Raw genomic sequence first — 11,627 nt, forward strand, 5'->3', positions numbered from 1 at the left:
CACTACTGAGCATGTACATAAAATGCAGCACTGCCTCACTACTGAGCATGTACATAAAGCGCAGCCCTGCCTCACTACTGAGCATGTACATAAAATGCAGCCCTGCCTCACTACTGAGCATGTGCATAAAGCGCAGCCCTGCCTCACTATTGAGCATGTACATAAAGCGCAGCACTGCCTCACTACTGAGCATGTGCATAAAGTGCAGCCCTGCCTCACTACTGAGCATGTACATAAAATGCAGCCCTGCCTCACTACTGAGCATGTACATAAAGTGCAGCCCTGCCTCACTGCTGAGCATGTACATAAAGCGCAGCACTGCCTCACTACTGAGCATGTACATAAAGCGCAGCACTGCCTCACTACTGAGCATGTACATAAAGTGCAGCACTGCCTCACTACTGAGCATGTACATAAAGCGCAGCCCTGCCTCACTACTGAGCATGTACATAAAATGCAGCCCTGCCTCACTACTGAGCATGTACATAAAGCGCAGCCCTGCCTCACTACTGAGCATGTACATAAAGCGCAGCCCTGCCTCACTACTGAGCATGTACATAAAATGCAGCCCTGCCTCACTACTGAGCATGTACATAAAGTGTAGCACTGCCTCACTACAGAGCATGTACATAAAGTGCAGCACTGCCTCACTACTGAGCATGTACATAAAGTGCAGCCCTGCCTCACTGCTGAGCATGTACATAAAGCGCAGCCCTGCCTCACTACTGAGCATGTACATAAAGTGCAGCACTGCCTCACTACTGAGCATGTACATAAAGCGCAGCCCTGCCTCACTACTGAGCATGTACATAAAATGCAGCCCTGCCTCACTACTGAGCATGTACATAAAGTGCAGCACTGCCTCACTACAGAGCATGTACATAAAATGCAGCACTGCCTCACTACTGAGCATGTACATAAAGTGTAGCACTGCCTCACTACTGAGCATGTACATAAAGTGCAGCACTGCCTCACTACTGAGCATGTACATAAAGTGCAGCACTGCCTCACTACTGAGCATGTACATAAAGTGCAGTACAGATTAATCTCAACTAAAAGCGGAGATCCTTAGATAAGGAACAAAACTGAGAAATGACATTTCAAAACTTTCCAAAATTATTATGACAATACTTACAGCACATCCTGCCTATTGTACTGCTGTACCCAATTTATTACATATTTCAGGACTCAGTCCATTTTATATTGACTCCAACCCCACTAAAATAGACACCGACCCCCACTCCACAGCCCTGGTTACATTGTTGACTGACCACCTCAGTGAAATGACAGCTATCATGTACTTCTCAGGTGCTGCTGGTTTTCAGTCACGCGGATGAACATGGAGCCGCTCCAGTCACCGCTCGTTGTACAGTGTTGGCGGCTTGGCGCTTTCCCTGACCCTTAGATTGACAGCTGGCTCTTCACTGTTGCTCTGCAGATCCGGCTATCAGTGTCGGGGGAGGAGTGCCTACATCTGCTGCTCACCGTATAGTGAGCGGTGACTGACAACCGCCGGCTCCTGGGAGGATTTAGGCCCATGTTGTTCCAGTAGCAGGACTTTCAGTGAGGCGGGCGGAAAACAATGTAAAAGTTGACCAGCGATTTCTCATTTTTCTGACAATTTTAAAAAACATTTTTTTTAGGGACAACATCACATTTTAGGTGACTTTGTTGGGGCCTAAATAAGAAAATATCCAACAGTGACACCATTCTAAAAACTGCACCCCTCAAAGTCCTCAAAACCACATTCAAGAAGTTTATCAACCCTTCAGGTGCTTCACAGGAATTAATGGAATGTGGAAGGAAAAAATTAACATTTTACTACTTTTCACAAAAATAATTTTCACAAGGGTAAAGGGAGAAAATGAACCCCTAAATTTTTTTGCAGTTTCCCCGGGTTATGCTTAATGTGGGGAAAGGAGGATCATTTGACTTTTATAACTCAAAAATGGCTGGAATCGAGAGCGAACGCTATGTCGCATTTAGAGAGCCCCTGATGTGGGAGGTTTCCACTGTTCCTGCACAAGTGACCCCATTTTGGAAACTAGACCCCTCAAGGATTTTATCCAGTGGTATAGTGAGGATTTTGAACCCAAAGGTGCTATACAGAATTTGATATCATTAGGTCGTTATCTATATGTTGTCAGTAGTGTTGAGCGCAAGTGGCGTTATCGTGGGGGGGGGGGGGCCTTGGGGACATCATTTCTCTCTTATGTCATGTATATCATGTCAGAATAGAGGAAAATCATTTTAATAGCGGGCACACCTCTTTCTTTTTTTTTTTAAATTGAATAGCCAGAAAGTCCATCCCTGATCGTGTTCTCCAGTGTCTCAGCTGAGATCTCGGAGATTTTCAGACTCTGAGGGGCCCTTTTAAAGGGAACCTGTCACCTAAATTTGGCGGGCCCTTTTTTTGGTCCGATGGGCGGTGTTTTCGGGTCTTTTATTCACCCCTTCCTTTCCCGCTGGCCGCAATATTGTAAAGTGCCATTTTCCGATACCCGTAGCGTCTCCATTTTTCATCATCTGGGGTCGGTTGAGGGCTTATTTTTTGCGTGCCGAGCTGATGTTTTTAATGATACCATTTTTGCGCAGATACGTTCTTTTGATCGCCCGTTATTGCATTTTAATGCAATGTCGCGGCGACCAAAAAAACGTAATTCTGGTGTTTCGGATTTTTTTCTCGCTACGCCGTTTAGCGATCAGGTTAATCCTTTTTTTTTAATTGATAGATCGGGCGATTCTGAACACGGCGATACCAAATATGTGTGTATGATTTTTTTTTATTGTTTTATTTAGGATGGGGCGAAAGGGGGGTGATTTAAACTTTTATATTTTTTATATTTTTTTCATATTTTTAAAAACATTTTTTTTTTTACTTGTGCCATGCTTCAATAGCCTCCATGGGAGGCTAGAAGCTGGCATAGCCTGATCGGCTCTGCTACATAGCAGCGATCATCAGATCGCTGCTATGTAGCTGAAATGCAGGTGTGCTGTGAGCGCCGACCACAGGGGGGCGCTCACAGCAGGCCGGCATCAGTAACCATAGAGGTCTCAAGGACCTCTATGGTTACCTTCCTGATGCATCGCCGACCCCCGATCATGTGACGGGGGTCGGCGATGACGTCATATCCGGCCGCCCGGCCGGATGCGGTAGTTAAATGCCGCTGTCTGTGTTTGACAGCGGCATTTAACAGGTTAATAGCGGCGGGTGAATTGCGATTTCACCCGCTGCTATTGCGCGCACATGTCAGCTGTACAAAACAGCTGACATGTCGCGACTTTGATGTGGGCTCACCGCCGGAGCCCACATCAAAGGGGGATTCACGGCATGCGCAGTACTAGTACGGCGCATGTCGTGAAGGGGTTAATACAGCGATGAGGGAATAAGGCCCCTAAGTGGCTGCCGTTTTAAGTAGTGAGGCAATTCTGTGGAGTCGAAGGATTGGCTCACCAACTCAACAGCCCTGACTGTAATCATACTGACCCAAAGAGTAAAGCTGACTTACCAATTTTACCACATGTGGAATGGCATAAACAAAAATTCCTGAATTGTTGTTTTTTGTTCGTTCTGCCTCCCAAAATTCTGAATAGAAAGCGATCAAAAAATGTAATGTGACTGACAATGACACCAATAAAAGCGTCAACTCGTCCCGCAAGAAAACAAGCCGTCGCATGACTGTCGTCCGAAATATGGAAGAATTATAGCTCTAAAAATATGGGGATGCGAAAACTTTTTTTTGTATAAAAAGCGTCTTCGTGTGTGACAGCAGCCAAATATAAAAACGCAATATAAATCTGGTATCGCTGTAATCGCACCAACCCAAAGAATAACGTCATCTAATCTCTTATACTACACGAGGAATGGTGTAAAAAATGTTGCCAATAAAAGCGTCAACTCAATGTACATAAAAAGCATGTCCCCTCTCAGGCCCGTCATCTCAGGCCCGTAATATGGCGCTTCCTCCCTTCTGAGCTTCGCACTGTGTCTGAAAAGTATTTTTTGACCACATATGGGATAGGGCGCACTCGAGAAATTGTGCTGTTTATTTTCACCTGTTATCCCTTTTAAAAATTGAACGCTTAGGCCTCTTTCACACTTCCGTCTTCCAAATCTGCACAGGATCCGTCAAGACGTTGAAATGACGGATCCTGTGCAGATTGTGGAAAACGTGTGCACTGGGCCCGTCTTTCTGACGGACCCGTCGAGGCTATGTGCACCTGTTGTGTATGCGTCTTCGCAGCGTTTTTGGCTCATTGACTTAAATTGAGTCCGACAAATCTGCAGCAAAAACGCAGGTGTAAAAAGGTTTGCGTATTTGCTGCAGATTTGCTGCTAAAAATGCTGCGATTTATCAAAGGAAATGATGTTAGAAGGAGGAAGTGTGCGGGCGGAGAATGTGTGCATGTGTCTCTGTGTGTGTGTACCCATGCGACATGTGTACCTAGACGTCATCTGATGGGACTACTACTCCCATCTGGCTACATCTTTTGTCACATATAACAGAAACAGCATGAGCTGATGATGGGAGAATAGTCTCCTCATCCGGCGCCTGTGTTCAGTTCTTAAAAAATCTAAACATTTACATAATTACATACACATTTACATACAAAATATATACTCACCGAACACCTAATCTCCGCTTCCCGTGTCTCCTGCAAACAATAAAAAAAATAAGAAACCAACATATACTCACCTTTCCGCCATAGTCCATTTAATCCCGAGTGTCCCACGCCGATTTCACGTGTAGAACAGTCACATCGGGAGATGTGACTGCTCTACCCGGCCTCCAGCGATACACTGACAGGAGGTAATCGCTCCCGCAGTTTATCACTGAGCTGCCGTGAGTGTTCACCGGAGTTCATCAGATGATCAGCTCCGGTGCTCTCACTTACGGCACTGCTGCGTGAGCAAGTTCTCACACAGTGGTAGAGGTGAGAGCACTGGAGCTGATGAACTTCGGTGATCTCACAGCAGCTCAGTGATACACTGCAGGAATGATTACCTCCTTTCAGTGTATCGCCGGAGGCCGGGTAGAGCGGTCACATCTCCCGCTGTAACTGCTCTACACGTGAGATCGCCATTGGACAGGATAGTATTATACGTTAGTTTATTATTTTTTGAATGTTTGCAGGAGACGAGGGCGTCGGGGATTAGGCGTTCAGTAAGTATGGTAAATTTAGATTCAATAAATGACTGTGTAATTATTTCAAATAAAAGAGTTTATTCTGGGTGTCTGTGTTTTATACAATATCACTATAGGGTTAGTAATGGATATGTGTCTTGCAGACTCCTCTCCATTACTAACCTGTGGGCTTGATGTCATCTGACACTACAGAGGTGACTTCAACCCCACAAATATGAACCCCACTTGCCACCGCTACAGGGTAAGTGGGAAGAGTGAAGCTAAGTGCCAGAATTGGCGCATCTATAAGATGCACCATTTCAGGGGGGGCTGAGAGCTCATGGTTTTTAGCCTGGCGGGGGGGATGCCGATATCCATGGCCCCTTCCCAGGCTATTAATATCAGCCCGCAGCTGTCTGCGTAGCCTTTGCTTGTTTGATTTTATTGGGGAATCCCATGCCAATTTTTTTCTGGGGTTCCCCTGTAAACTAGCCAGTAAAGGCTAAGCAAACAACTGTGAGTTGATATTAATAGTCTGGGAACCTTTGGCTATTGGCTCCTTCCAAGAATATTAACATCAGCCCTCAGCCTTTGGCTTTACCTCTGCTGGTTATGAAAATTATGCGAGAGCCAACACAATTTTTAAAACAAATAAACATATTGCATTCCATGCAGATTTCTGACAGTTGCTGTTTTGTTACAGCATATGTAGGTTAATTGTTAATGCTCCTACACAGGCTTTTCATAGAATGATAGAATTGGAAGGGACCTCCTGGGTCATCTGGTCCAACCACCTGCTCAAAGCAGGATTCACTAAATCATCCCAGACAGGTGTCTGTCCAGCCTCTGTTTGAAGGGAACCTGTCACCCCGGAAATCTCGGGTGAGGTAAGCCCACCGGCATCAGGGGCTTATCTACAGCATTCTGTAACGCTGTAGATAAGCCCCCGATGTTACCTGAAAGAGGAGAAAAAGACGTTATATTATACTCACCCAGGGGCGGTCCCGCTGCTGGTCAGGTCGGATGGGTGTCTCCGGTCCGCTGCGGCGCCTCCCATCTTCATTACAAGATGTCCTCTTGTGATCTTCAGCCACGGCTCCGGCGCAGGCGTACTTTGCTCTGCCCTCTTGAGGGCAGAGGATAGTTCTGCAGTGCGTAGGCGCCGGAAAGGTCAGAGAGGTCCGGCGCCTGCGCACTGCAGTACTTTGTCTGCCCTCAACAGGGCAGAGCAAAGTACGCCTGCGCCGGAGCTGTGGCTGAAGATCAGAAGAGGACGTCTTGTAATGAAGATAGGAGGCGCCGGAGCGGACCAGAGACGCCCATCTGACCTGACCAGCAGCGGGACCTCCCCTGGGAGAGTATAATATAACGTCTTTTTCTCCTTTTTCAGGTAACATCGGGGGCTTATCTACAGCATTACAGAATGCTGTAGATAAGCCCTTGATGCCGGTGGGCTTACCTCACCCGCGATTTTCGGGGTGACCGGTTCCCTTTGAAGACTTCCATAGAAGGAGAACTCACCACCCCTCGTGGCAGCCTGTTCCACTCATTGATCACCGTAACTGTCAAAAAGTTTTTTCTAATATCTAATCTGTGTCTCCTCCCATTCAGTTTCATCCCATTGCTTCTCGTCTTTCCTTGTGCAAATGAGAATAGAGATGATCCTTCTACAATGTGACAGCCCTTGAGATATTTCTAGACCGCTATTAAGTCTCCTCTCAGTCTTCTTTTCTGCAAGCTAAACATTCCCAAATCCTGTTAACGTTCCTCATAGGACATGGTTTGCAGACCGGTCACCATTCTGGTCGCTCTTCTCTAAACTTGCTGCAGTTTGTTGATGTGTTGCCCAAAACTGGACACAGTATTCCAGATGAGGTCTGACCAAAGAGGAGTAGAGGGGGATAATGACGTCACGTGATGTAGACTGTATGCTTCTGTTAATACATCCCAGAATTGATGATCGTGGGCAACAGGATAATGTCTCATTTTCCTATTTTAGAAATCATTGGAAAGAATATTTTCGATATAAAATGTTTTACCATTTCTTGTTTTCTCCGCAGTCCAAATCAACCAGAAGAAGGCTCAGATAGCGATAGAGACCAGCTCAATGGCCGTGTCTAAGGGTCAGCACTCCGACTCCAGGACCGTGATCTCCAAACTGTCTGCAAATGCTGCAGAGTTTTATCCCTCCGGATACTTTGCAGATGGCAATGTAGGTATTCTGTCATGTGCGAGTGGGCTCTGCCTCTATCATTATTGGGTTGTGTGATCTGCCCCTGTCCTTATTACGTGGTGTAGTAATATATAGTAATAGTATATAATAGTATAGTATAGTATACACCAATAATGGTGTAGTAATATATCATGAAAATTTGCCAGGACAACCCCTTTAATGAACCAGATCCAAATTGAAGAAAGGGACTGCTTTTTCACTTCCTGGTGTGGCGCTGTCCCTTTCTTCAATTTGGATCTGGTTCATTAAAGGGGTTGTCCTGGCAAATTTTCCTGATATATTAAAAAATAATATATACATTTACACCAAAAGGGGGAAGTCGCTGCTCCAGCAGCAGGTCCACGCGTGATTGACTCCTGCGATCAGGTGATGTCAGCGGTGCCTCGTCGATGATAAAACCTTAGTATACACATTTTTGGTATCATCGTGACCGTAATTACCTGTACAATTAACTTATAGTATGATTTACCAATAATGTTTGCTAGAAAAATTTGTCTTTTACTAAAATAATAATTATGAATTTAATGCTAATATGTATGTACCAAAGTAAAGGAAAAAAAAATCTGTTCGGTCAGTGCTGCCACATCACATCAAGCGATTTGTTAGGTTTTATGAAGAGGTTAGGAGGATCCTATATGTCCATATCTGCCCACGTCTCGTGTAATCTGAGGAGGATGGTATGTCCATATCTGCCTGCTTCTCGTGTGGTCTGAGGAGGATCCTATATGTCCATATCTGCCCGCTTCTCGTGTGGTCTGAGGAGGATGGTATGTCCATATCTGCCCGCTTCTTGTGTGGTCTGAGGAGTATGGTATATGTCCATATCTGCCCGCTTCTTGTGTGGTCTGAGGAGGATGGTATATGTCCATATCTGCCCGCTTCTCGTGTGGTCTGAGGAGGATGGTATGTCCATATCTGCCCGCTTCTCGTGTGGTCTGAGGAGGATGTTATGTCCATATCTGCCTGCTTCTCGTGTGGTCTGAGGAGGATGGTATATGTCCATATCTGCCCGCTTCTCATGTGGTCTGAGGAGTATGGTATATGTCCATATCTGCCCGCTTCTCGTGTGGTCTGAGGAGGATGGTATGTCCATATCTGCCCGCTTCTCGTGTGGTCTGAGGAGGATGTTATGTCCATATCTGCCCGCTTCTCGTGTGGTCTGAGGAGGATGGTATATGTCCATATCTGCCCGCTTCTCGTGTGGTCTGAGGAGGATGGTATATGTCCATATCTGCCCGCTTCTCGTGTGGTCTGAGGAGGATGGTATATGTCCATATCTGCCCGCTTCTTGTGTGGTCTGAGGAGGATGGTATGTCCATATCTGCCCGCTTCTCGTGTGGTCTGAGGAGTATGGTATATGTCCATATCTGCCCGCTTCTCGTGTGGTCTGAGGAGTATGGTATATGTCCATATCTGCCCGCTTCTCGTGTGGTCTGAGGAGGATGGTATATGTCCATATCTGCCCGCTTCTCGTGTGGTCTGAGGAGGATGGTATGTCCATATCTGCCCGCTTCTCGTGTGGTCTGAGGAGGATGGTATATGTCCATATCTGCCCGCTTCTCGTGTGGTCTGAGGAGGATGGTATATGTCCATATCTGCCCGCTTCTCGTGTGGTCTGAGGAGGATGGTATATGTCCATATCTGCCCGCTTCTTGTGTGGTCTGAGGAGGATGGTATGTCCATATCTGCCCGCTTCTCGTGTGGTCTGAGGAGTATGGTATATGTCCATATCTGCCCGCTTCTCGTGTGGTCTGAGGAGTATGGTATATGTCCATATCTGCCCGCTTCTCGTGTGGTCTGAGGAGGATGGTATATGTCCATATCTGCCCGCTTCTCGTGTGGTCTGACGAGTATGGTATATGTCCATATCTGCCCGCTTCTCGTGTGGTCTGACGAGTATGGTATATGTCCATATCTGCCCGCTTCTTGTGTAGTCTGAGGAGGATGGTATATGTCCATATCCACGTCTCGTGTAATCTGAGGAGGATGGTGTATGTACATATCTGCCCATGTCTCATGTAGTGTGGGGATGGTATTTGTCCATATCTGACCATGTAGTATGAGGAGGATGGTATATGTCCATATTTGCCCGCTTCTCGTGTGTCCTGAGGAGGATGGTATATGTCCATGTCTGCCTACGTCTCTTGTAGTGTGAAGAGGATGGAGTATGTCCATATCTGACCACATCTCATGTAGTATGAGGAGGATTGTATATGTCCATATCTGCCCGCTTCTCGTGTGGTCTGAGGAGGATGGTATATGTCCATATCTGCCCGCTTCTCGTGTGTTCTGAGGAGGATGGTATATGTCCATATCTGCTCACGTCTTGCATAGTCTGATTTTTATTTAGAATGTATTTCTTCTGTCATGTGATTGTCCTAGTCCTACGAGGAGAATAATGTGGGATATTCGGCTGTCCCGGAGATAACGCTGGCAGGGTTTGTCCAGGAAACGCTGAACCATTTGACTGAAGAGCCGGGCAGCTTTGAGGCTGAGATCACCCAGTTTACGGACTTACTGAACAGCTGGGTGACTACGGAAGAATCCTTACAGGAACTGGTGGAGCTCATCTATGAGCAGGTAGGTCACAGGCTGTGGTTACGGGATTTGTTTCTTTCCAGGGTTCTTCCCTAATATTGTGCTACTTAGTGAAATAATATATATATATTTTTGATATAAAGGCAACATCGGTTCCCAACTTCTCTTATACGGGTGCACGTTTGTGTAATCACTTGACAAGCAATCTTCAGATAAACCCACCGAACTGGAACTTCAGGCAACGGCTCCTTAAGAGGTAACTATAATATATGTTGGCATTCTCACTGATTTATCTCTCCTCCAAATACCTGCCGGCTGCTTCACATTTTGCTTGGATCGATCTGTTTAGGCACACCTATGGCCATGATTGACAGCTAAGGATTGAGACACTGTCATCACTTTATTGTGTCGCAAATGTGCGATTGGTGACTCCATAGCAGTGGCCACAACTTTTACCTATAGCATTGCTGTGTATAGCACAAGTGATCGGACTTGGCTTCGATTCCTCTAAGGAGACTAACAAGAACAGTGAAAAGTGTTAAAAAAAAATAAAGATACAGAAAATACTCACATTTGGTATAGCAAGTTTCAGAAGAGTCTGATCTATCAACACAAAAAAGTAATTAAACCTATTGTAAAAACCATAGAAGACAAAAAAAAAATCAAGAACACCAAAATTACTTTTTGTCTATGTAATTCCACAGAAAATGATGTAACAAGCGATCAAAGCGTCATATCTAACTCAAAATGGTATCAATAAAAGCTTCGTCTTGCCCTGCAAAAAAAAAAGTCATCGAACAGCTCCATCCACTGAAAAATAAAAACTCCATGTAGATGGGCACAATACATTGCCCTCAGTCCTGAAATGAAAAGAACTCCTAAAATGTTGCAGCATAATAGGGATGTCCGTATATATCTATGTAGCCAAAGTGCGGCTGAGCAAATGCTGGCTTACACATTGGACAAGAATACGGACAAGTCGCCAAACTAGGAAGGAAAAAGGGGGGTATATGTGGTGAAATATGTGCGTGTGTGTATGTATATATGTATATGTGTGTGTATGTATATATATATATATATATATATATATATTCTACTATATAATTGTCTAAGGGTCACTTCCGTCTGTCTGTCCTTCTGTCTGTCACGGTTATTCATTCGCTGATTGGTCTCGGCAGCTGCCTGTCATGGCTGCCGCGACCAATCAGCGACGGCCACAGTCCGATTAGTCCCTCCCCTACTCCCCTGCACTCACTGCCCGGTGCCCGCTCCATAATCCCCTCCACTCACCGCTCACACAGGGTTAATGGCAGCGGTAATGGCCCGCGGTGTAACGCACTCCGCTACCGCTGCTATTAACCCTGTGTGTCCCCAACTATTTACTATTGATGCTGCCTATGCAGCATCAATAGTAAACATGTCATGTTAAAAATAATAATAAAAAAAAAAACCTACTATACTCACCATCCGCCGCCTTTCCCGCTCCTCGCGTCACTTCCGGGACCGCTCCATTGCAAGCGGCAGCTTCCGGTCCCAGGGCTGGTGTGCGACAAGGACCTGCTGTGACGTCACAGTCATGTGACCGCGACGTCATCATCATACACCAGCCCTGGGACCGAAAGCTGCCGCTTGCAATGGAGCGGTCCCGAGAGCGACGCGAGGAGCTGGAAAGACGGCGGATGGTGAGTATAGCAGGACTTCAACGGGCCTTCAGAAGGTGAGTATATGTT

The 11,627-nt window shown here is 45.9% G+C and overlaps 1 protein-coding gene across 1 annotated transcript in view; it reads left to right on the forward strand.

The window, feature by feature from the left end:
• PAIP1 (poly(A) binding protein interacting protein 1) overlaps positions 1–11,627 on the forward strand; it is a 44,974-nt gene that overhangs the window by 10,842 nt on the left and 22,505 nt on the right. The window contains exons 2-4 of the mRNA XM_069748693.1: positions 7,187–7,338; positions 9,742–9,939; positions 10,041–10,153. Of these exons, the coding sequence (XP_069604794.1) occupies positions 7,187–7,338; positions 9,742–9,939; positions 10,041–10,153 (463 nt within the window). The remainder of the gene's footprint in view (positions 1–7,186; positions 7,339–9,741; positions 9,940–10,040; positions 10,154–11,627) is intronic.

This window comes from Ranitomeya imitator, chromosome 1 (genome assembly GCF_032444005.1).
Source record: "Ranitomeya imitator isolate aRanImi1 chromosome 1, aRanImi1.pri, whole genome shotgun sequence".
Classification (NCBI taxonomy): Eukaryota; Metazoa; Chordata; class Amphibia; order Anura; family Dendrobatidae; genus Ranitomeya; species Ranitomeya imitator.